The following is a 26,610-nucleotide window of genomic DNA, read 5'->3' on the forward strand; positions in this document are numbered from 1 at the left end:
GTTCACAGTGTGGTGGGGTGACCCTGACAAGTAAGAAGATGGCCACACTATCAGGCGGCAATAGATTCAATTCAGAATCAGCCAATCAAAAAATCAAAACCTGACGGTCACCATGGCTTTATCTCCTTTGCCTCCTCCCTCTGGCTAGATGGTGTTGCGGGTTTGGGATGCTTACCTGTTAAAACGGGCTTTTCCTATCTTAAAGTCACCCCTTTCTTAGTGCACAGAAAACCTCTTCGCCCTGTGAAATCTCTCCTCTGTGGCCGTGAGGAAGCCCTCACTCCCAGCCCTGACCCTTCTGTCCTGGAATGCCCCCAGCACATGCCCTACATGCTGCAGGGGGTGGGGTGGCTGCTTCTCTGTCCTTCTAGGCTTTATCCTTGGTTATCAGTGCTCTGCCCCCCTGCTCCAGGCTCTGATTCCAGAGACTTCCTGCACCATTCCTCACCTTGCAGCAGCCTTGAAGCAGGCATGGCTGGTATTACTCCTTAAAGCAATATAACTGCTGAGTGGAAAAGGCCAGGCGCAGAGGACAGACATGGTGGGTTATCATTTGGGCGATAACTTAATGGCTGGTTCTCAACCTTGAGTGCGTCAGCATCACCTAGAGGGTTAGTTAAAATGCTGGTTTCTGAGCCCCACTGCTCGACTGTCCAATTCATAACTGGCATTTCTAACAAGTTCTCAGGTGAGGTGGGTGCTGCTGGTCCAGGGACCCACCTTGAGAACCACTGACCTGAACACCCATATGAGTCTTGCACTCCCGGGCTCTTGTGTCCCCATCAAGAGACTGCTCACAGAGGCTGCCTCTGAAGAGAGCAGCTGGGGCCTGGAAATCAGCGTGGGATGGAACCTTACTTCCTCATCTGCCTTGAAATAGGCAGTATTTTCAAATGTTTCAAAATGCAAATGGTACAGAAGGACAGACTAAAGAGTGAAAAGTCTTCCCCCCACCCCATCCCCAGCCAGCTACTTCCCTTCCAGAAGCAACCAGTTTCTTGTAAGTCCTCCCAAATGCTTTATACTTGATTAAGAAACTACATATATCTTCCTCCAATTTTTAAAAATATCAGAGTATAGCTGATCTAGAATGTTGTGTTAGTTTCAACTGTACAGGAAAGTGAATCCATTATACATATAGATAAATCCACTCTTTTTTAGACTCTTTTCCCATAGAGGTCATTATAAATATTAAATATAGTTCCCTGTGCTATAGGTCCCTATTGGTTATCTATTTTATATATAGTAGTATGTATATGTCAATCCCAATCTCCCAATTTGTCCCTCTTCTCCCCTTTCCCCCTGGTAACCATGTTTGTTTTCTACATCTGTGACACTATTTGTTTTGTAAGTTCACTTGCATCATTTTTTTAGATTCCACATGTAAACGAATATCATTCGATATTTGTCTTTCCCTTCCTGACTTACTTCACTTAGTATGATAATCTCTAGGTTCATCCATGTTGCTGCAAATGGCATTATTTTATTCTGTTTTATGGCTAATATTCCATTATCATGTCTGGGGTGGCTCAGCGGTAAAGAATCCACCTGTAATGCAGGAGACACAGGTTTGACCCCCAGGTTGGGAAAATCCCCTGGAGAAGGAAATAAGTTCCCACTCCAGTATTCTTGCCTGAGAAATCCCATGGGCAGAGGAGTCTGGTGGGCTACAGTCTATGAGGTCACAAAAGAGTCAGACACGACTTCATGACTAAACAGTAACAACAATGTTTCATTGGATGTAAGTGCCACAACTTCTTCATCCATTCATCTATTGATGGACATCAAGGCTGTTTCTGTGTCTTGGCTATTGTGAACAATGCTGCAAAGAATATTGTCTCTCTCTGTTTTACACAAGTGGCAGCTTCTACACTGTACTCTTCCACCCTCTTTGTTCAGATCTTCAAGGCAGTGCCGACAGTGCCCCCTTTTCACAGTTGCTGTGTCTCTCATGTAGATGCCCTACCATCCCTCACCAGTGGTCACTTAAGCTGTTTCCAGTCTCACGCTGCCTTGAGTCTCCTTGTGTATATGTCATTTCTTCCCGTGCAAAATCGGTGGGATAACTTCCTAGGGGTGGGATTGCCAGGGAGACAGCTCTTCCTGTGTACCCTTTAACATTGCTTGAACATTTTATCTTGGCTTGAATCACTTTACCAAATGAAAGCAAGGAAGGCAGGGGTGTTTCATGGTGTTTAAGATCTTTGGCTCTGGAGTTAGACTGCCTGACTTTGAATTCTGCCTCCACCACTTACTAGCTGTGTGATGCCAGGCAAGTTACTTGCTCTTTCTGTTTCTCAGTTTCCTCATCTGTAAAATGGGGATAATAAAGGCAAAGATTCCATAGAGTTGGGTGGATAACAAGAGCTTGATAAATGGTAACTGCCTGTTTCCCCAGTTGATAGCAGAGGAAACAGAAGTCCAGAGAAGAAAAGCAATGTGCTCCAAGTCACACATAGGTTTGTGGCAGGGTCAAGGTCAGCTGACCTCTGGTCTGGGGCTTTTTCCATCACAGCGCATGAACCACTCCTCAGGGAATAAATTTGGTTTCTGCTGCTTAAAGTTTTCCTTAGATTTTTTGGGGAATCTAAAGATCCCAAATAGTCAAGGAGGATGAAGAAAGGTCCAGGGATGTGGTCCCAAGTATAAAATTATTTGAAATCTCACATTTGAGCTTAGAAATTCATGCTGATGTTATATTCAACTCTGTATCTACACAGGAAGATGAACTGTGATGGTGACAATGCTCAGCCCTCACTCACATGGGCCTCTAAGATCCTAAGAGGTTGATCAAACGTTCTAGAGAAATCTGCAAAAGGAAGATTTTTGGCCACAGTTGGTTAAGACTGCTGTATTTTTCCACCCAGTCTTTTTGCTTATCACCTTATGCCTCGCATTGGGTGGCACTGGAATAACCAGCAACATTTTGTATTAATATTTATAATGCTGTATTATTTTTCTTAAAGAAAGCTCCCCCACCCCGCCAAAAATAAGCTCCCCAAATTGCATGCTTCAGCCTTAGCAAACTGGATTCACCTGTGGTAAAATGTCTGTTTTAATATCAAAAGAATGATTGCTTTCCCCCCAAAGAATCTTTCAGTAAAACTGACACCAGAGGAATGCAGGCCCTTGAAGTCCTGCTGCCAGGCGACATTGCTGAGAGTCGGACAGGACTGCCCGCCGTGGGCTTACACACTGCCCCCTCCTTTCCCTCCAGGTGGTTCTTCAAGGGCATCAGCCGAAAAGATGCAGAGCGCCAGCTCCTGGCCCCTGGCAACGTGCTGGGCTCCTTCATGATCCGGGACAGCGAGACCACCAAAGGTGAGGCCGGTCCTCCTAGCCCTGTGTTTCCAACCCACCACACAGGGGAGCCCCAGACGTGACCGGGCACCATCCTTCCCTTGGGGTATGCCATTGTCTGAACAACTCACCCAGCCCCTCTTCCCGGGCTGCCAGGCTTCCTCCTGTTCTTTGTTCAAACCTTCTCAGCCCCCAGACCTGCCAACTTAGGTCAGTGGAAGTAAGATGCAGTGATTACTGCCCTGAAGAACAACCACTTGCTAAACTTGATCTTCATTAGCTTGGATTCTTTTAAATACCCATCAGAATGTATCTTGTCCACAAGCCTGACTCCTCTCTCCTTCCATAAGGAAATGAGATGGGCTTGGGCTATAGAAAGAGCCCCCAAGCCAGCCTTGTCTGGGACCCTGTTTCAAATAACTCTTTTGAGGTATTTGGATGTTTTGATGTCGGTGACCTGCTTCCTGAAACTTCCGTGCTGTGAGGGTGGCTTTGTGCCCGGTCATCACACAGGAGGCAAGAGCAGCACCTCAAAACAACAAATAACTCAAACTGGCATCAACTAAGGCCAGTTTTGCCAAAGGGATGATTGTAAGTAGGAGTCCTGTGATTTCAGATTTCACACACAGTGTGTGCCTTTACTACTGTGTTTAGATTCAAAACTGCTTGGTTCAGAGAAACCAGTAAATTGTATAAAATGTGACCTCACAGTACCCTGGACAATCAGTTCGGGGCCCTTCTACTTGCCCTCTGGTTTCTGAACTGGGGAAGCCTGAATGTGGCTAAAACAGTGCTCACAATCTGTGTTTCAGGTCAGGGAATGTTTGGGCTTTATTTCCTTCCACCCAACAAAATCCCTACCAGCCTCCAGAGGAAAAGAAATGGTACAAAAAGATAAAGCCGTACACAGCCCTTGGCTTCTCTTCTCCCTCTGGGCTATCCTGCATACAAGGGCAGGAAGGTGAGCTTGGCCACTACCACAGCCCTCAGACGGGGCAAAAGTGGGTTCACTGAGTTAATAAACTTGTAGTACAAGTGCCCTGAGTCCCATCCTGCTGCTTCCTGGGTTCCACCCTTCCCCACTCAGCATCAGCCAAGTCAGCCTCCCCTTGACTGGGCAGAGTAGTTAAGAATGTGGTCCCAGCTGCCTGGGTTTGAAGACTAGCTCTGCTACTTACAGGCTGTGTGACTACAGGTTAGGTACTTCATCTCCCTGGACCTCAGTCTCTTTATGTAAAACATTGTGGTGATATAAAACCTCTACCTTGTGGGGTTATTCATTCACTGTAATGAATAATATAGCTTATTATAATGCATATAACTATAGTCCATTATAATGAATATTATTCCTATCCATTCATTGCTTATTATTTATTATTCCTATTCATTCATTGTCAAGAGCCGACTCATTTGAAAAGATCCTGATGCTGGGAAAGACTGAGGGCAGGAGGAGAAGGGGGTGACAGAGGATGAGATGGTTGGATGGCATCATCGACTCAATGGACATGAGTTTGAGCAAACTCCGGGAGATAGTGAAGGACGGAAGCCTGGCATGCTGCAGTTCATGGGGTTGCAGAGTTGGACATGACTGAGCAACCAAACAACAGACATTAAAGAATCCACCTGCAATGTGGGAGACCTGGGTTCGATCTCTGGGTTAGGAAGCTCCCCTGGAGGAGGGCATGGCACCCACTCCAGTGTTCTTGCCTGGAGAATCCTCATGGACAGAGGAGCCTGGTGGGCTACAGTCCATGGGTTCACAAAGAGTCGCACATGACTGAGTGACTAAGCACAGCACAGCCTAGCATGCATGAAAATTGATCAGTCGTGTCCGACTCTTTCTGACCCAGGGACTGTACCCCTCCAGGCTCCTCTGCCCATGGAATTCTCCAGGCAGGAATACTGGAGTGGGTAGCCATTCCCTTCTCCAGGGGATCTTCCCAACCCAGGGATCAAACTTGGGTCTCCTCCATTGCAGGCAGATTCTTTACCATCTGAGGCACCAGGGAAGCCCCAGCATGTATGGTCAAGTGTAATTCATGCAACAATTTAAACCGCCCCCAAATCCTATGACATGGTGCTATTGTGGTGGAGAAAACTAAGAGAGGGAGAATCTCATAACTTGCCCAAGGACGCACAGCTCACAAACAGCAGAACCATGGCCATGGACTGAAAGAAGTATGTGTTTCTTGTCTATGTGAATCCAGGATACTTCTCCATCGCCAGCTCCTTAACTGAATCACATCTGCAGAATCCCTTTACCACGTGAGGTGATGCACGCACAGGTGTCAGGGATTAGGACATGGCATTGTGGGGGGCCATGACTCAGCCTGCCACAACATTTAATACGGACACTTACATTTCATTGTTTATATTGTAGTAGTTGAACTGGATTGGTTTGTTTGTTTAATCTTTTTGCTTGTTTGCTTCTAAACAGCCTTTTATTTTCAGAATTAATGTTTATTTGTATTTAAATAACCTATGGATATACCCATACTGCTTTCACTATAAAATCATCTATTTTTATTTTTTAAATTAACTAATTTATTTTGATTGGAGGGTAATTACTTTACAATACTGCTATGGTTTTTGCCATACATCAACATGAATCGGCCACAGGTATACATGTGTCCCCCACATCCTGAACCCCCCTCCCACCTCTCTCCCCACCCTCTTCCTCTGGGTTGTCCCAGAGCACTGGCTTTGGGTGCCCTACTTCATGCATTGAACTTGCACTGGTCAACTGTTTTACATATGGTAATGTACATGCTTCCATGCTATTCTCTCAAGTCATCCCACCCTCACCTTCTCCCACTGAGTTCTAAAGTCTGTTCTTTAAATCTGTGTCTCCTTTGCTGCCCTGCATTTAGGATCATCAGTACCATTTTTCTAAATTCCGTATATATGTGTTAATATATAGTATTTGTCTTTCTCTTTCTGACTTACTTCAGTCTGTATAATAGGCTCCCGATCCACCTCATTAGAACTGACTCAAATGCATTCCTTTTTATAGCTGAGTAATGGTCCACTGTGTATATGTACCACAACTTCCTTATCCATTCATCTGCCGATGGACATCGAGGTTGCTGTTGTCCTAGCTGGTAAATAGTGTTAAATAGCCTCACTTTTTACCAAACTGGTGTGGTGTCTTGGTTTTTGTGAAAAATAGATAGATAATAGGAAGAAAAAGAAATAATAATGGACTCAATGACAGCCAACATTACTGAGCTTTTGCATCCTGAGTACAAGCATTCCTTCTTTTACCACCAGGCATGTGTTGAGGGGAGGAGATATGATGACCGATCCCATTCTACAGATAAGGAAACTGAGGCACAGAGAGGGGACTTGGTCACATGTCCAAGGTCTCACAGCAGGACCTGGAACAGCCTGACAAGCACCCAGGCAGCCTGACTCCACCGCCCACTCCTACCCTCTGCTCCGCTGCGCAGGTGTCAAGACGGTGCCCACAGTGGCCTTACAGGCAGTCAGGGTGCTGACACCGGGTGGTTTCTCTCTGGCCCACGCAGGGAGCTACTCTTTGTCCGTGCGAGACTACGACCCACAGCACAGGGACACGGTGAAACATTACAAGATCCGCACGCTGGACAATGGGGGTTTCTACATCTCACCCCGGAGCACCTTCGGCAGCCTGCAGGAACTGGTGGCCCACTATAAGAGTGAGTCTTGCGGGGCTGCCTCCCTTCCAGGGGCCCAGCTGGGTGGGCCTCTCTCCTGGGAATGCTAGTCAAGGGGGCGCTGCTGCCTCTGAGGCCTGCTAAGGTTTTCCTCACCCTCCCCCAGACAAACAGTTGCTTTGGATTCTCCTGAAGTCTTTGGTCTGTTGAGCGGGAGGGCAGAGATGCCATCTCACCATGCTCTGTTCTCCTGGGAATATCTTCGATGGAGCGGCCCTTTGGAACAGGGGCCAGATGCAGTGGACCAGGAGGGGAGGCCTGGAGGGGAGGCCTGAGGCTGGCTTGGGGCTGCCTGCCCTCGGCTGACCAGGGGGCTCTGTTCCAGAGGGGAGCGACGGACTCTGCCAGAAGCTGACAGTGCCCTGCATGTCCTCCAAGCCCCAGAAACCTTGGGAGAAAGACGCCTGGGAGATCCCCCGGGAGTCCCTCAAGATGGAGAAGAAACTTGGAGCTGGGCAGTTTGGGGAAGTCTGGATGGGTAAGGACCCAGGGCCAAAGCCAGGAGGGGAGATGGGGGAGAGGGAGGTTCTTGCTTCCAGGAACAGCCCGAGGCCAAGTGGGAATGCCACCCAGGGCAGAGAGGAGATTTGAATAATAACCGTAAAGGAGTGATTCCTCTGAAGCAAAGCAAATAGTCCTGCCATGCAAACACTGCCATGCAAATCTTTGAGGTCAGGCCTGTTGGGTCAAAAACTTTCTTCTAAGAAGTGGAAGTCCTAGATGAGGAATCTGCTTCCTCATATGGAGCTGGGACAGTCTGGGATTGAGAGAACCAGAGCATGTCTTAGAATGATGAGGATTAAGAATGGGAAAGTGTAGCTTGGAGATTTCCAGGTGAGTTCAACGTTGGCAGCTGATGAACACGCTGTTCTAAGACCCTGCCGTGTGCCCAGCATCATGCTAGGGCATTGTAGGGCTTCAAAAAGACATATTCCATCTCTGCTGGGCTGCCTCTAATGATTTAAGGATAGCAAAGCCTGCTCTGCAGAACTGCGGGGGTAGACGTGATGCCTGGCCCAGTGCCTGGTGCCCCACACTGTGTTTATACTCCACCATGTTCCAAATGGGAGTGAAGACAGCTTACAGAGATGCAAACAATACAGCCAGAAAAAAACAAGTTTAAAATCCACTCACCGCAACTATATATATTGAGAGCCTGCTATGTGTCAGGCACTGAAGAAGAAAAGGTGGCAGAGAAAGTATGGTGAGGAAGGTAAGACAGATCAGACTGATGGGGTTAGAAAACAAATACACACACACACACACAGACACACATATTATGTAAGGCCTTAGGCTCTTACTATACTGCTAGTGCTACGGCTAAGTCACTTCAGTCGTGTCCGACTCTGTGCGACCCCATCCCTGGGATTCTCCAGGCAAGAACACTGGAGTGGGTTGCCATTTCCTTCTCCAATGCATAAAAGTGAAAAGTGAAAGTGAACTCGCTCAGTCATGTCTGACTCTTCGAGACCCCATGGACTGCAGCCTACCAGGCTCCTCCGTCCATGGGATTTTCCAGAAAAGAGTACTGGAGTGGGGTGCCATTGCCTTCTCCGGCTCTTACTATAGGAAGACCTCAACTCTGCATTAGAGCTTCCTGGCAGCCAAAGCAAAAATGGAAACATGAGCAACACTGAGATTTACAAGAAGATGAAGATTACAAGATGAAGCAGAGAAGGGGTGGGGTGAAGTGAGGGAACAGCATGAGCAAAGTCCCTGTGGTGGGAGGGGGAGATGGCTGCTTGAGGGACTGAATGATATGCAGGCGGGTTGGTGCACAAAAGGCAAGGGGTAGAGGTGTTGGTGGATGACAAAGCTAAGTGAGCAAGGCCAGTTTATGCAGGACCTTGTGGACCATGATGAGACATGTTTATTTTGAGAGCAGTGTTAGGATTAAATAAACATTTAAAGCAAAGATGGTATGTATGTGAATGTGTGACAAAACAAAGGTAGGTGTGTGAGTGAGTGACATAATCAGAGTGATGTTTTAATCCCTGAACCCCTGCATGAGCCTTTGCAGATGAGGAAACCACAGTTCAGAGAGGTTAAGTGACCTGCCCAAGGGCACACAGCTAGGAAGTAGTAGACCGGCCTTCCAACCCACATCTATCTGAGGGCAAAGCACGTGTCTCCCCTTCCTTCTCTAAGGGCTGAGATGGGCAGGAAAGGCTCTCTGGAGGAGGCAGGTCTGCAGCCAGGTCTTTGGGGCCTGTGAGGAAAGAGCAGTGGGCCCTGACCGCCTTTTCTGCTTCCTGTCCTGCTGCAGCCACCTACAACAAGCACACCAAGGTGGCCGTGAAGACGATGAAGCCCGGGAGCATGTCCGTGGAGTCCTTCCTGGCAGAAGCCAACCTGATGAAGACTCTGCAGCATGACAAGCTGGTGAAGCTGCACGCTGTGGTCACAGAGGAGCCCATCTACATCATCACGGAGTTCATGGCCAAAGGTGCCGTGCGCTGGGAGCTGGGGGTACCGATTATGCCCCCTCTGGTCACCTGCAGAGTCAGAGGTGACTCTGACATGGTTCTTTGGCCTTCAAGATGCCCCCAGTCTGGCCAGGAACTCTTTTGACATAAACTCACTGAGCACCTTCATATCTGACTGCCCCACTCTCCTGGTTAAGCGGAGTGAAATCATGTTAGGGGGATGCCAGGAGAAGGGGAGCACATGGACCTCTGGGAGAGGGGGTGGGGCAGAACCCCTTTGGGTGATAGGAGAAGAGCCTTCTATGGGTTCACCATGAGCCCTTGAGGCTGGGGAGACTCCCTGGACCACCCCCGCCCCCCCGACCACCAGCCGTCTTCCCTGGGTGGTCCAATGCTCCAGGAGACTCAGCAGAGCATTCCTTATGCACTGGCTAAGCATCCTTTCCAGGCTGCTCCTGCACACAGTCCAGGATGTCTCAGGGATTTTTTTTAGGCCATTATTTCTCAGTAATGTTCAATTCCTGCCCATTTCTCAACATACAGAAACGTCTCAGATGACATCCATTTAGAAGGATTTGACATCTCAAAGCTTTTATCATTTTCTAAACACAATTATGCCAGCCTTATAAAACCATGGCCCCAGTCCCCCAGGCTCAGAAAGCTGTCTCAATCAAACAACCAGTCTGGCAAGCACAAAGTCATTCTCAAAATGCTCAGATTCTGTTTCTCATATGCTAGGAACAGTAAATAGATACTTTTATTTAAATCCATTACTATGAACCATGTTAACCACTTGTTAAAGTCATGAGAGTAGTAAATGTTGTTCCCCCTACCCCCACACAGGCAGCCTGCTGGACTTCCTGAAAAGTGAAGAAGGTAGCAGGCAGCCACTGCCCAAACTCATCGACTTCTCAGCCCAGGTGAGAGTCTAATGGGGAAGTCGGGGAAGGGGAAGTCAATTATTTATCCAACACATGTTTACTGATTACATGCTATCATAATAACAAAAATAATAGCTAACACGTATTGAGTGCTCAGGATAAAAGTATTCTTTTTAACTCTGCCTTCTATGACCTAACTCGGGGCTTTCCTGGTAGCTCAGCTGGTAAAGAATCCACCTACAATGCAGGAGACCCCAGTTTGATTCCTGGGTCAGGAAGATACCCTGGAGAAGGGATAGGCTACCCACTCCAGTATTCTTGGGTTTCCTTGGTGGCTCAGAAGGTAAAGAATCCACCAGCAAAGCGGGTAGACCTGGGTTCGATCCCTGAGTTGGGAAGATCTCCTGGAGGAGGGCATGGCAACCCACTCCAGTATTCTTGCCTGGAGAATCCCATGGTCAGAAGAGCCTGGGGGGCTGCAGTCCCTGGGGCTGCAAGACACCACTGAGGGACTAAGCATGCACACAAGTCCTATCTCATATGGTCTTCACATGAGCCTTCTAGGGTGAGATTTTTGTTGTCTTTTCCTTTGTAACCAACTGCTCCAAAGTTTAGTAGCTTGAAACAACAATGTATCATTTCCCATGATTCTGTGGGGTTGACTGGGATTGGTTGGGTGATTTTTCTGCTCCACGCTGTGAAACCCAGCCCCCTTTTGAGGATGCATTCTGCTGAGAGCTTCCCTGGGGCTAGAATATCTGGGATAGTGGCTCATCCTCTAGGTCTGTCTCCAGTGACTCCACATCACTCATTCAATAGCCTAACCTGAACTCCTTTACATCATGGCAGAAAGGTTCCAAGAGGGAGTCTTCCAAGGGACTAAGCCATCATGAGCGAGCTCCTATTCACATTGTGCAGGTTAATGTCCTGTTGGTCAAAGCAAGTCACATAACCTAGCCCAGAGTCAGTGTAGGAGGGACTGCAGAAAGGCGTGAGTCCCAGGAGGCGTGGTTCACAGGGAACCACTGATGTGACAGTCTGGCCACAGGCAGGTAATTGTCACCCCATTTTACAGAACAGGAAGTTAAGGCTTAGAGAGGAAGTGAAGTGGAGATGAGGCAACTGAGGCCCAGGGAGGTGAAGTAGCTTGCCTACGTGACTGTGTTACTTTGGGGGGATACGGCAGTGAACAAAATGGAAAGTACTGCTATCCCCCTAGGGTTTACATTTATTAAACAACTGAATCTCTTAGAGAGCCACGACCCAAGTAGTCCTGGCTCAGTGTCAAAAGAATGCAGTATCCAGCAAAATTATTAATGTCCAGAAATCACAGAAACACTTCTTAAAACTCCATTTTCTTTCTCATCTTCCCTTCACTTATGGAGCTCTTCTCACCCCCAACCTGAGTGCTTTTCACTTCCGTCCTCTGCCAACCACTCTCTCCTGTCTGTGGGAAAACAGGGGAGGAAATGGGTACCGGTGGGAACCCACGACTGGAGCACTTCTCCCAGTCCAGGAGCAATCAGAGAAGGCTTCCTAGAGGAAGCGGTCACTAGGCTGAGGCCTGAAAAGAAGTTGGGCAGGTGAAGAGGAGAGATAAGGGTATTCTGGGCAGAAGAAGCAGTCTATGCCAAAGTCCAAAGGGCAAAACCAGAGCTCAACCTGGTCTGTTGGCGCCTGAGCCTGGCAAAAATGAAGGGGGCGTGGCTTGCAGCCTGGAAGGTATTAAGGGAGGGGGCACCTGGGCCCAGGGCAGGGCCTTCAGGAGACCCTAAGGCAGAGCTCATTTGACTATGCAAATCCTGGGAAGGGCGTGATAAAAGGCTTTGCCTGTCAGAGTCTTCCAGTACCAGAGGCATATGGAAATCCAGAAGAGGCATTTTCTCTTCAATAAGCCCTACCTCCTGGGGAAGCAGGAGTCTGGCCTGTTGCTAAACTGTAGCTGTCACACTGGCAGAAACCTTGCTGGGAGGAGGGTCATGGACCAGGGCAAGAACAATTCTCCCTATGGTACAAACGGGGAAGACCAAAACCACAGGAGGGAAAGAGGTGCCAGGCCCTTGTGCATCCAGGAGCAGAGGTGGACTCAGAGCTCAGGGACAGAAAGGAGCCAGCCTGGGGCCTGGTCTTCACCTCTGGTCCTAGAGAGGTGGGTGGGCCCAGCAGAGACTGCCCCGTCACCACCTGGCTGTGTAACCTCAGACCCACTCTGGGTCTCTTGGTCCCTCCATTTGTCAAATGAAGGAACTGGACCATCTTTGTGCTTTTCAAGTTTGAAAGCCTTTTTTTTTTTTTTTTGCTATAACTGTGTTGGTCAAATGAATCTTATGGAGCAGCTGATCACTTTAAAATAGATTAAAACAGAGCTGCTGTGATTGAAGGGGTGACCTTTCTTTTGTCCCTCAGTTAGATTCAGTGTGAAGAGCCCTGAGCTGGAATATCCCTACAGGCCCTTCCAGCTGATTCTGTGATTCCCTGGTACTCTCTCAGAAGCAAACCCATGTGCCAATGACTGACATCACGGCAGACCATCTGGTGGTCATGAAATCTCACCACCTCATCAACTCCCAATTTATAGACCAACCCTGAACCCAGCCAACCTATCCACTATTCGTTCAGTTGACAAGCCCTTGAGAAGCAACACTGTATGCACACGGACTTAGGAATCATATAGAGTTTTACTGTTGAGCCCAGGGCTGCCTGTGTAGTTTTGAGCAAATAGCTTAACCTTTCTGAGGGCTGCTTTTCCTCAACAGGAACTGTTGAATACTTATATGCCAGACTCTGTTTTAAACACTTGACGTAGATTTAGAGTATGAATCCTCACACAAACCCTCAGAAGAAGATTCTATTGTCTCATTCTACAGAGAAGAAAAGTGAGGCACAGAGGGGTAAAGTAGTTTGCTTGGAGATCACAGAGATGTGGGGCTCAAGTTGAGCTGGCCCAACCCGGGAGTCACCTAAGCATTCTCATCTGCTGTCTTCTAAGTGGGGTTAGTCCCACTTGCCCCCTTGAACTCATGTACTCCTGTGCAAATCCATAACATGATATCTGCCCCTGAGTACTGAAAAATGCTAGCTACCAGCGTTAGTGCCTGCTCTGTGCCAAAAATTCAGGTAGGGTAATGGACACAGGCCCTAAGAAGGGCTGTCAGATTCCCAGTCCCAGTCTCCACTTGGACCAAGTAGTTACTTCTCTGGGATTCAGTTTTCTTACCTGTGAAATAATAGTGCTGAATGCAATAGTCCCTACCCCAAAGCAGAGAGCAAATGCTATTTAAGTATTAAATATCATATTATGATTAATGAATAAGCTACAACATCCACAGTTAATGTTATGGCTGTTGTTAACTGTTCGTCTGAACTCCTTATAAATTTTCCACACCCATGAGGCCAAGACTGCCTCACCCACTCCTGGCCGGCGATGACAAGCAAAATCAGAAAGTCTCCTGATTTCGTTAGAAAAGGCTGGAGACTCAGACCTCGGTTCCAATGGCCATGGGTGCCCCCTGCTGGCCACTTTCCACAAGCGTACCATCACTTGCCTCAGACCTTGAACAGACCTTGGTTTGGTCTGGCCAGACACCCTACCTCCCCAAATAATCTCACCAGATTCCAGCCAGCTGCAGTCCTCCAAAGTGTTGGAGTTCTGGGTGATTAAAGGCAGCATGGAGGCCCTGGGGGTGGAAATTCAAATTCTGGGGGTGTGATCTGACAAAGGTGTCCCTCCTCTGTACACCAGAGACGGTGGTAACACCTGGCTCAAGGACGTCAAAGACCAGTTTATGAACTATAAATGCTATTTTCTGAGTTTCTAAGGGTTAATCATAAACCTCTTTATGAGGGGTAATGCACAAACTCTTGTAAGAGGAAAACGTCTTTACAGAAAAATCCCACATCTTTCCATCGGGCTTCCCAGGTCTCATTGTGAGTAAGAACCCTCCATGCAGTCCATTATGCACTCAGAAGCCCTGATGACATTAAAATATACATCAGACCATGTCACCCTCCTGCTCCAAGACTTCTCACTTCCCTTCATGCTCAGAATACAACCCAACCGCCTCTCCTAACCTACAAGGTTCTTCCCCCATCAGCAGCCTCCCCACAACCTCCGCTCTCCTCCCCACTTTCTCCTGGGCAACTTCTGCTCAACCACCTGTTCCATGAATACCTAAGCTCCTTCCTACCTCCGGGCCTTTGCACATGATGTTTTCTGCCAAGAATGCTCTTATTTGACAGAGCATTTGCTGAAGTTTCACCTCCTGACTATCCAATCCAAAACAGCCCTCTACACGTCATGTCCTAGTGCCTGCTTTCCCCCTTCTTTATGGCACTTATCACCACATGTGGGGGCTTTGCCTGGCTCCCCACCTGTCCAAGTAACATGTCTGGTGCCCACAAGACACTCAGTAGATGTTTGTTGAATGAATAAAGGAATTTTCCCTACCCAGGCTTGGAAGTGAAGCAGGCATAAGAGTACAACAAATGTGATGTGAGCCTAGGTTGTTCCCAGCAAGGGGGTTGGGGATGAAAGCCCTTCAAAGTATCCTGGTGTGTGTGTGTGTGTGTGTGTGTGTGTGTGTGTGTGTGTAGGTCCTGGGAGAAATAATGCTTTTTCCTTAAAGTGTTTTCTGGTAGTCTTGTAACCCTAGAGAAGCTCCAAACTGGCCCAGGCTATGAGGATCCCCCCAGCCTGGTTAGGTAGACAGAGAAATGCCAATCTGAGACCAGGACCCTCCCACAAAACAAGGGGGGAGGCCAGCACAAGTGCTTTCCAGTTTTCTCACACTTGGACAGCCCTCTTCTGCTTTTGGGTGAGACCCACCTTGGGCTGGGCCAAATCTGAGGGTCAGGGTGTCTCTGTTTTGGGTGGAGATCGCAGAAGGCATGGCCTTCATTGAGCGGAGGAACTACATCCACCGAGACCTTCGGGCCGCCAACATCTTGGTGTCTGCGTCCCTGGTGTGCAAGATCGCCGACTTCGGCTTGGCGCGGGTCATCGAGGACAACGAATACACGGCGCGGGAAGGTAGGGGTGATGTCGAGGGCGCCGTGGGGCCCGCTGGGGTGGGTCGTGTGTACTGAGTGTTAGGACCTGTAAAAGTGGTATTAATAAAAATGCAAAGGTCTGTCCCAGTATCAGCTGTGTGGTATTAAGCTGGAGGGGCTCCATCTTGAGTTTTGGCCTCCAGTCTCCCCCACTAAATGGGGTCAATTGTAGATTGGGTCAGTCAAGTCATGTTAAAATTAAGGGTAAGGGCAAGAGCATCTTTAGGTGTGATAGACAAAAACAGAGAAGAATCTAAATGTCCATAAAGAGTAGAATGATATTTAAATTGTGGTTTATTCACAGAATGTTATTATGTAGTGATCAGAAGTTACAAACCAATGACACATGCAAATGTAAAAGAAAATGGATAACTCTCACAGGCATAATATCAAAATAAGGGAACTCAGACCAAAAAAGTAGATGCTGGATGGTTCCACTTATATAAAATTCAGAAACAGGCAAACATGTATGTGAAGATTGACAGCAGCATTATTCTTAACAGCCAAAAAGTGGAAGTAATCCAAAAGTCCATCAACTGATAAACAAATACACAAAATGAGATCTAGACATGTGGTGGAATATTATTTGACCATAAAAAGGGATGAAGTACTAATATACCCTAAACATGGACAAACTTTGCAAACATCATGTTCAGTGAAAGAAGCCAGACACAAAGACCATGTATTGTATGAGTCCATTTATATAAAATTCCCAGAACAAGCAAATCTATAGGGACAGAAAGTAGACTAACTCTAGCCGAGGCTGGAATAGGGAGCTAGAAAGAAATGGGTAGTGACTGTTATGGTCTGGGGAAGGGTAGGGTGAAAATATTTTAAAACTCACAACTTTGTGACTATATTAAGAAAACCATTGAACTGAATACTTTAAGTGGCTGAATTATATGGTCTGTGCATGCATCTCAATAAAACTTTTTAAAAAAACAGGCAAAACTCATTTATTGTGCTAAAGGTCAGAATAATACTTAACCTGAATTGCAGGGGTGTTGACTGAGATGAGGCAGGAGGGAGCCTTCTGAGATGCTGAAATTTTCTATATCTTAATCCTAATGGTGATTACAAGGGGGGATACATATATAAAAGGCATCTAGTTGTATAGGAAAGATTTGTATATTTTATTTCATGTTTGTATGACACAGTCAAAGTGCAACCACTAAAAGAATGAGAATAGAATGTATAATTTCTAAACTAGGAGAGGATAAGCAGGAATAAAGAAAACTCAGTCCCAAGGGAGGAAGGGATGGGGGAGCAGGAAACACATAGAGAATTTTCAAAACTTGACTATGTACTAGATGATAAAGCAGGTCTCAACAAATTCCAAAGAACATGTGTCCTTTACACTGCATTCCCAACTACAGTGGAATTACAATAGAAATTACTCACTAAAGGTTAACGCAACCTACTCCAGACCATATAGAAGGAGAGGAGGACTAGAGGGAGAGACACCCAGTGACTGGGGGAAACCGAAATCTTCCCTTCCCCCACAGGGGTTAAGGGGTCGAGGTAGCAGGTATGACCTGAACTCAAAGTCCCTTAAATTTCTGCCATCCTCAAAGATCCTGTGACCTCTAGGACTCCACTCTTCAGGAGTTGTAGTTCACCAGGACATCAGCTGAATCAATGAGGTGGCCCCAAGAGGGCGAGTCCCCTGCCACACCCCAGGTACCTTGGCCCACTCCTCCCTACTTTAGCCACTGGTCCTCAGAATGGATGCTCCTTGCTTCCACGGGGGCCAGATTGAGGAAAGTCACAGTCCTGCAGGGGACAGATGTTGGCAGCTGTACTGATGTCCTGTTCCCTCCCCCTAGCTGAGACCCAGCTCTGACTGCTCCCCAGACTCTCCTTGATTTTGCTCTGTTCAAACCACAGGGGCCAAGTTCCCCATCAAGTGGACAGCTCCTGAAGCCATCAACTTTGGCTCCTTCACCATCAAGTCAGACGTCTGGTCCTTCGGTGTCCTGCTGATGGAGATCGTCACCTATGGCCGGATCCCTTACCCAGGTAAGAGAGAGGGCATCACCTTGGGGCTGCTTCCAGGGCAGCCTGGCTCCCTTCTCTTGTCATTGTGTCCGTTCAGACTAAGTTTTTGTTTGTTTGTTAGCAAAGTGATTCAGTTATATTTATATACACATATTAATATAAATTCTTTTCCATTACAGTTTATCATAGGATATTGAAGATAGTTCTCTGTACTATAAAGTAGGACCTTATTGTTTATCCATTCTCTACATAAAAGTTTATGTCTGCTCCACCCCATCTTTCCCCAACTGCCTTCCCCTTGGCAACCACCAGCCTGAGTTGGTTGACCCTCACTGAGTTCTTGACCTTCACCCCCAGCTTCTCAGTTAATAACACCATTATCTATCCAATTTCTTCAGCCTGGAATCTGGAAGCCTGCTTGGCCCTTCCTCTTCTCTCATCCCTTTCCATGTTCAAAGAGTCACAGGGTTCTAGCCATTGGACTCCAAAGCATCCCAAGTCTGTCCACTTCTAACTCCACAGCCTCCACCCACACCAGACCAACGTCCTCCATCATCTCACTGGTACAGTGGCCTCCTAAGCAGTCTTCCCTCTCTCCTACAGGCCATTCTCTCCCTGAGGCCAGAGGGATTTTTCTAAAATTGTGGATCAGAACTTTTCCCTTCTCCACCTCTAACTTTTTAAAGGCCTCCCAGCATAATTGGGGACAAAAATCCCAAACTCCTAACCATGGGCTGCAGGTCCGGCGTGATCCAGCCCCTGCCTACTTCTTCCCTCTCCCTTCATGTCATGCTATACCTCACCACCCAGTCATCTAAAGTACTATATAGTTCCCTGTGCTTCTCGTTTGCAATACCCTATGCTGTTTCATTCACAGCATTCATCACTGTTGATAACTATATTTGTTTGATATTTTCTCCATCAAACTCTGGGCTCTGTGAGGCCAGAAATCATGTCTGTATTCCTTACCGGTGCATCTGGACTGCCTACCTTTGTGCTTGGCATGTAGTGGGTGCCTAGTAACTATTTGTCAAATGGATGAATTTATCCCCATGCCTGTGGGCCATGGGGTATACAAAGATATATCTGACATGTAGAGTGCCTGGGATTCAGTAAATAAACTTTTTCTCTGTTCTTTTTCAGTTGGGATGTTTCCTAGGGTATCTGTAGCCAGAACCCTGGGGCAGGAGGCAAGGTGGCTATAAAGAAAATTCTGACTTTATAAGTAAATAGTACTGAACTTTAATCCTGTTCCCATCAACACTTTGAGAAATTCACTTGACTTCTACCCCAGTTCTCCATCTGTAAAAAATATGAAATCAACCACCTTGCAGAAGTGGTTCTGAAAATTAGAAATAAAAGGTGCAGACATTCGGTTCACTCATCAGTATGTATCAAATTCCTACTTGTGTGCTCAGCGTGGAGTGTACGGTAGGAGACAAAGCCCTTGCTTGGCAGGAGCTCACATTATAGCCTGAAGGCACACACACTAAATAGATGCACTTCTCAGTGGCGATCACTTGGAACAGAAAATGAAGCAGGGCCATAGGAGACAGAGTGACCTAGGGCTCCTGTGACACGGAGCATCGTCAGAGCAGGTCATATCTGAGCTGAAAGTTAGCGGAGTGAAGACTGGGGAAAGGATTCCAGATAGAAGGCACTGCCAGCTCTTAGGGCCTGAGTTGTATCTGAAGAATATCAAACAAGCAAGGTAGATGGAGACAAGAAATGAGAGCAGATGGTACTTGAAGCGGGGGTTGGCAGGGGCCCAGTCAGGCAGGATCCATGGTCATGGTGAAGACTGTGGGTGTTAGTCTAAGTGTAAGGAAGCTACTGGAGCATTATAGGCAGGGAAGTGGCATCGTCTGATTTCCACGTGCAAGTGATGCTTTGGTTTAGTGTGGAGAGTGGATCAGGGCTGGGGAGATGGTGGGCGCTGCAGCTGTGGCCCAGACAGTGGTGATGGTGGTAACTGATAAGTTGGTGAGCTGTGACTTGCTGATGTGGAAGGTGTGAAGGATAAGATTGAGCAACTGGATGCCTGATGGTCTAGGAATAAAAATTCAAGAATTCTGTTTTAGCCCTGTTAAAGTTGAGGTGGCTTATCCAAGATGTTCAAAGAAGCACTTGAATATATGAATACGTTTGGAGTTCAAGACTGGTAATATAGGACTTCCCTGGTGGTCCGGTGATTAAGACTACCACTTCCAGTACAAGGGACAAGGATTCAATCCCTGGCTAGAGAACTAAGGTCCCACATGCCATACAGCATGGCCAAGTAATTTTTTTTTTTTTTCCAAGTAATTTTTTTAAGAAAGACTTGTAATATAAAATTGGGGATCATAGATGTTTAAATGGTTGTTCTTGAGGATAACTGACATAAACTTTAATTGAGCAAAGAAATGTTCCCACTCATAGGGTGATACTGAGTCGGCTACCTGACTTGTTTTATCTTGAGGCTTCACCAATAAAAACCAGGCGTGGGTAGTGGGGGTGGGTATGGAACCCTGTAGGCGGCAAGTAACAAATTAACAGACTGAGTGGTGGAAACAAAAGGTAAATTGTTACAACCCAGACTAAGGAGTCTGGCACTGGAGACAGGTCAGTTCAGCTGCTCAATGACTCTCAGGTCTCTGGGTTGGTTCCTCTGTGATTGTCTTCCCCATGTGGTCAGATGGCTGCTGCAGCTCCACAGACCACGCTGTGTCACAGTGTCCAAAGGAAGGAGGAAGGGTGTGGCCAAAACTGGGCACCGGGCCCCTGCCCTCACTGCAGGGGAAGTGGGGGAAGGGATGCCTGGCTTGCATCGTGGGAGGAGCTCGGCCACGTGAGGAGGTGGGGAGGGATGGTTGTTGGGGAGGCAATGACTATCTGCCAGGCCGACCCCAATCCCTCCCCTTTTAATTCCGTGGCTCCTTCTCAGGGATGTCAAACCCAGAGGTGATCCGTGCACTGGAGCGTGGGTACCGGATGCCTCGACCAGACAACTGCCCGGAAGAGCTCTACAACATCATGACTCGCTGCTGGAAGAACCGACCCGAGGAACGGCCCACCTTTGAATACATCCAGAGTGTGCTGGATGACTTCTACACAGCCACCGAGAGCCAGTACCAACAGCAGCCGTGATGGGGGCGGCCAGGCGGGGCCAGGCGTTGAGGCCATGCCTGCGTGGTGGCTCCCGGTGCCCGCTCACCCTTCCTATTCTCAGACACCCACCCTCCCTCCAGCCATAATTCCTCATCTGCCAAATGGGTGGGTCGGACTGGACACTCTCTTTTTGACTCTGGCGATCCACAATCTGCGATTCTCAGGACACCTCCAGTTGACATTTCTATTGCCTGGGACAGCTGGATTCTAGTTACTGCTGCGGTTTGGATAGAAAACTTTAAAAATGATTAAATAAATATTTAAATAAAAGATCTGACTGCTAAAGGTTTTACTAATAGGTTAGCTTTTCTTGTCTTGCCAGTTTTGGAACATTTGCCTTTTGGTGGATGACAAGTCAAAGGGGGAAGGACTGGTGAAGAGAAGTGGGGTTCAATGCTCCCAGTTTTCTAACTGCCCCTGAATACTTGCTAGCTGTATTACTTTCCTATGGCTTCTGTAACGAATTAGCACAAACTTGGTGGCTTGAAACAAAACAAACATATTATCTTACAGTTCCGGAGGTCAGAGTCTGAGATGGGTTGGCAGGGCTGCGTGCTTTCTGGAGGCTCCAGGGGAGAATCATTCCCTTGCCTTTTCCAGCTTCTAGAAGCTGCCCACATTCCTGGTTCCCTTTTGCTCATCACTCCAAATTCTGTTTCCATCATCACATCTCCTTCTCTGACTCTGACTCTGAGGCCTCCCTGTGTTACTTGTCAGAACCCCTGTAGTTACACTAGACTCACCTGGACAAGCTTCGCTGATAGCTCAGCTGGTAAAAAATCCGCCTGCAATGAAGGAGACCCCGGCTCAATCCCTGGGTTGGGAAGATCTGCTGGAGAAGGGATAGGCTAACCACATCCGTATTCTTGGGCTTCCCTTGTGGCTCAGCTGGTAAAGAATCCGCCTGCAATTTGGGAGACCTGGGTTTGATCCCTGGAGAAGGGAATGGCTACCCACTCCAGTTTTCTGGCATGGAGAATTCCATGGACTATATAGTCCATGGGGTCACAAAGAGTCAGACACAACTGAGCGACTTTCACTTTCACCTGGATAATGCAGGCTAATTTTCCCATCTTCAGTTCCTTAATCACATTTGTAAAGTCCCATTTGCCACACCAGATAACATCTTCGCAAGTTCCAGGAATTAGGAAGTGGACATCTTTTTTTTTTTTTTGGAGGGGGACTATTATTCACCTGTCACACTGGATGGGTTTTTGTCTCCAAGGAGCTGCATGTGCCAGGATGACAGGAATGACTTTACATGATCTGGGACAATGACTCTCTGGCCAAGCCATGTTTTTATGCAAGTTGGTTGGTCTGGATCTCCCCCAGGGCTGGGGGCTGCCTATAGCCCCTGCATTTCCCAAGGTCCAGCAAGCCATCATGGTTATGATGGACTCCTACAGTCCTACAGTGGAAACGTGGCTCTTGAGAAGTATCTGCTACACTGAGTGGGAAGCTCTCAGAAGAGGGGAGGGGTGGGGGGAGAGGTAAGAAGGGGGCAGAGAAGACAAGGAGGCAGCGGGGCCCTCCTGCCTGTTGTCTTAGTTGAAAGTCCCCAGTGGTTAGCCTTGCTGTAGAGGGAGTGACAGGAAGAGTTGGGCCATGGGATGGGGAGCAAGTGACACCCTTCCGTATTCTTGTATCTCCTGAAGGATCTATGTCCTTTTGTGACGCACCCACCAGAGTCCCATGGAACCCTATACCGACTTGATTCTGTACCCCTGAGCAGCACCGAGTCTAACCTTAGGCACTCTGTGTAAGAACAGTGGGAAATAAAGTGTTTTAACTTACGTAGTTTATATCTGAATTTCTCTCTTGCTTCCTGGTTTAGGAACGTGTCTTTGGGTCTCTGAAAGCAGAGCCCAGGGTCCTGTGATAGGAATTTGCAAACATGATTGGTGGCATATTAGATTGCTGTTTGATAATCCATAAGAGGAGTTTACATCCCTCCCTGCCCCATTGATGTTGAGTTTGGCCATGGACTTGTTTTAGCCAATGGGATATTAGCAGATATGATTAAGCAAAGGCTAGAAATGTGCTTGTGTGGCGAGGCTTGCCCTCCAGCCTTTTGACCTGAAACGAACGAAGTCCAATGAAGATGAGCAACATGTGGAAAAGATCTGGACCCAACCTGCAGCTTGGATTTAAACCCAGCTGAGCACAGCCTTGATCAACTGAAACCCAGCTGTCCTGTGGACATGTGAGAGAGAAAGAAACGCTTGTTATTATAAGCCTTTGAGTTCTGGGGTTGTTTTGTTATGTGGCCTTATTATAGAAATATATGACTGAGACATGATCTCAAAAGGCAAAATCTAAATGTACACGATCAAGGGATCAATTCCTGCCCACCTGCTCTTTCCGTTTACACTGCCCTCTGAACCCCACTAGCCTACACTCTGATTTATCCCTTTGGTCACAGCAAAGACTGATGAAAACATAGGGGCAGGCACAGCACCAAAAGTATTCTCCATGAAAGAAAAAAACTGATAAATTGGAATTTATTAAAATTAAAACTCTGCTCTAAAACGTTTAAAGAAAACGAAAAGCTCCAGTCTGGGAGAAAATATTTGCAAAACATGTATCTGATAAAGGACTGACAGCCAAAATATACAAAGAATTCTTTAAAAATTCAACAATAAGGAAACAAACAACCCAATTTAAAAAGTGGGCAAAAGACCTAAACAGGCACCTCAAGAAGAAGATAAGCAGATGGAAAATAAGCATATGAAAGATGCTCAACATCATATGTCATTAGAGAAATGCAAATGAAAATAACTGAATGCAATACCACTACACTCCTATCAGAATGGTTAAAATCCAGAATACTGACACCACCAAACGCTGGCAAGGCTGTGGAGCACGGGAACTCTGACTCATTGCTGGTGGGAATGCAAAATAGTACAGCCACTTTAGATGACATTTGTCTGTTTCTTACAAAACAAGTATAGTCTTACCATACAATCCAGCAACTGCACTCCTTGGTACTTACCCAAATGAGTTGCAAACTTCTGTCCAAACAAAAATCTGCACAGAGGTCTGTAGCAGCTTTATTTATAATTGCCAAAACTTGGCAGCCACCAAAATATCCTTTAATAGGTTCCATTCTTCCATCCATATAATGGACTATTGCTCAGTGATGAAAAGAAATGAGCTATCAAGACATGGTAGAAACTTAAATGCATACTGCTAAATGAAAGAAGTTGATCTAAAAAGACACATACTGTATTCCAACTATGTGACATTGTAGAAATGGTAAAACTATAGAGACAGTAAAGAGGTCAGGGGTTTGGTGGAGAACAAGGGAGGGATGAGGAGGTGGAACATAGTGGATTTTAGGGCAGTGAAAGAAACTATTCTGTATGATACTCTTAATGGTGAATACATATCACTGTAAACTCTTGATGAAAGTGAAAGAGGAGAGTGAAAAGTTTGGCTTAAAGCTCAACATTCAGAAAACTAAGATCATGGCATCCAATCCCATCACTTCATGGCAATTAGATGGGGAAACAGTGGAAACAGTGGTTGACTTTATTTTGGGGGGCTCCAAAATCACTGCAGATGGTGATTGCAGCCATGATATTAAAAGACACTTACTCCTTGGAAGGAAAGTTACGACCAACATAGACAGCGTATTAAAAAGCAGAAACATTACTTTGTCAACAAAGGTCCGTCTAGTCAAGGCTATGGTTTTCCAGTAGTCATGTATGGATGTGAGAGTTAGACTATAAAGAAAGCTGAGCACTGAAGAATTGATGCTTTTTAACTGTGGTGTTGGAGAAGACTCTTGAGAGTCCCTTGGACTGCAAGGAGATCCAACCAGTCCATCCTAAAGGAGATCAGTCCTGGGTGTTCATTGGAAGGACTGATGTTGAAGCTGAAATTCCAATACTTTGGCCACCTGATGCAAAGGGCTGACTCATTTCAAAAGACCCTGATGTTGGGAAAGATTGAGGGCAGGAGGAAAAGGGGATGATAGAGGATGAGATGGTTGGATGGCATCACCGACTCAATGGACATGAGTTTGGGTAAACTCCGGGAGTTGGTGATGGACAGGGAGGCCTGGCATGCTGCGGTTCATGGGGTCACAGGGAGTCGGACATGACTGAGTGACTGAACGGAACTGAACAGATAAACACTTAAAAACTCATAGAAAGTACGGCACAAAGAGTGAAACCTCATGTAAACTATTGACTTTGGTTAATAATAATGTATCACTATTGGGTCTTCAAAGGTAACATATGTACCCCACTGAGGCAACATGTTAATAACAGGGGATATGGTGGGGGGGAGGGCTGGATGAAGGAGTATACATGAACTCTATACTCAGTTTTCTGTAAACATAAAACTTCTCTAAAATGAAATTCTATTAATTAAATAAATATGAGGATAGATTCTGGGACACCAATTTTATAGGAAAACTGCATGCACTCCTCCCCAGAAGATGTCAAAGAAGGCATAGGTAAGATGCCCTTTCTAAGACATTATTAACTTGCTCATATTTTCTCTAGCTGTAGCTTTGAGTTTAAATATAGAAAAAGCACTTGTTTCCCCTTGTGATTTGTAAAACTGCCTCTCCTCATTCCCCTACCTGGGCCCTCAATTTTGTCATGGATCTGTCCTCATCACAATAGGTTCTACTATAAGGCTCTATCAGTTTTCATTCTATTTGCATGCTCTCCCTTTCTGAGGTTGGCAATGACTGGTGGTTGTCCCCATATCTTATCCATGTTCCCCCTACTGCTAGAGAAATAGAATTTTCTCAGGGACACAATTCCCTAGAATGAAGATTACATTTCTTACTCTTGCAGCAAAGTATGCTAGTGTGATTAAGTTATGATCAATGGGTTGTAAGCGGTAGCGCGGTGTAGCATCTTCCAAAATCCTTTCTTAAAAGACAACTAACGTGGGCTCTTCACCTCTTATTTTTCATCTCTTCCTCTTTCTGCCTAGAATGTACATGTGAATGCTGGAGCTCTAGCTGCCACCATGGACTCTGATGAAAATGAATTAATTCTAGTGATGGCAAAGTTGGGTGAAGCCTGAATCCCTGAAGCTATTTTAGGCACAGCCACCATATTAGCTAAGACAGTCTTCCCTAGACTTTTCACCTTGGAGGGTGTGACATGCACTGTTGGTATCCTTACAGTGGACTGAACTTCTAGCTGTTGTTATCTGCATCACTGTGCCTGAGAACTCTTTTTCTAAAACTGCAAAAAGCCTCAGCTTCCAGTGTTCCCAGAAGGCCAAAAGTACCAAGGAATTAACACCCTGTGGGATCAGTCCGAAACTAATGACCTGTTCCCTCACCCTCTGGGTAGGATAACTCTGAGGTGTGTGTTTTGTATTGTTTCCCAGAGTTTCCCCACAAGATTAAGCTTGTTAGTCACAATGGTAACTTGCTTGACAACATATGCTGTTTAAGTATAGTTCCAAGTATTCATTCCAATGAAAGTGGGCTGACAATGTCATGTATATTCATGAATCAGATGAACATGAAATAATGAAGGCATTCATATGTCAGAACTTCACTTGCTAGTCAATGATATGAGCAACTTCTTTTTCTTTTTGTTTGGAGTACAGTTGCTTTACAATGTTGTGTTATTTTTTTTTTACTGTATAGCAAAGTGAATCAGCCATGCATACATATGTATTCCCTCTTTTTTTTTTTTAATTTTCTATCCATTTAGGTCACCACAGAGGATCGACTAGTTAGAAAACTGTTATTCTAGGATACATGTATCCCAATCTTCAGAGCAGCACTATTTACAATAGATAGGACAAGGAAGCAATGTAAATGTCCATCAGCAGAGGCATGGATAAAGATGTGGCACATATATACAATGGAATATTGCTCAGCCATAAAAAGCAATGAAATGTGCTGTTTGCAGAGAAATGGATGAGCAACTTCTTTGCTGAATAAAATGTGTCACATTTTTGTGCTGACCACAATGTTTAACAGCTACAAACACATAGCTGTTAAAGTTTAATCTGCATTATTGATACTTAAGTCTAAGCTGGGGTTTGGCAAACTAGATTTTATTGGAACACAGCTCACTATTTATTGTCTGTAGTAGTTTTTATGCTACAAGGCCCAGTTGAATAGTTGTAACA

General features: G+C 46.3%; 1 protein-coding gene across 1 annotated transcript in view; it reads left to right on the forward strand.

Moving 5' to 3' along the window:
• The window catches only part of HCK (HCK proto-oncogene, Src family tyrosine kinase), a 42,121-nt gene extending 21,355 nt beyond the window's left edge, over positions 1 to 20,766 (forward strand). Inside the window, exons 6-13 of the mRNA XM_043479482.1 lie at positions 3,218 to 3,321; positions 6,828 to 6,977; positions 7,321 to 7,473; positions 9,262 to 9,441; positions 10,265 to 10,341; positions 15,178 to 15,331; positions 17,239 to 17,370; positions 20,273 to 20,766. Of these exons, the coding sequence (XP_043335417.1) occupies positions 3,218 to 3,321; positions 6,828 to 6,977; positions 7,321 to 7,473; positions 9,262 to 9,441; positions 10,265 to 10,341; positions 15,178 to 15,331; positions 17,239 to 17,370; positions 20,273 to 20,475 (1,153 nt within the window). The 3' untranslated portion in view covers positions 20,476 to 20,766. The remainder of the gene's footprint in view (positions 1 to 3,217; positions 3,322 to 6,827; positions 6,978 to 7,320; positions 7,474 to 9,261; positions 9,442 to 10,264; positions 10,342 to 15,177; positions 15,332 to 17,238; positions 17,371 to 20,272) is intronic.
• The last annotated feature ends 5,844 nt before the right edge of the window (positions 20,767 to 26,610 follow it).

The sequence above is a fragment of the Cervus canadensis genome, chromosome 10 (assembly GCF_019320065.1).
Source record: "Cervus canadensis isolate Bull #8, Minnesota chromosome 10, ASM1932006v1, whole genome shotgun sequence".
In the NCBI taxonomy this organism is placed as follows: domain Eukaryota; kingdom Metazoa; phylum Chordata; class Mammalia; order Artiodactyla; family Cervidae; genus Cervus; species Cervus canadensis.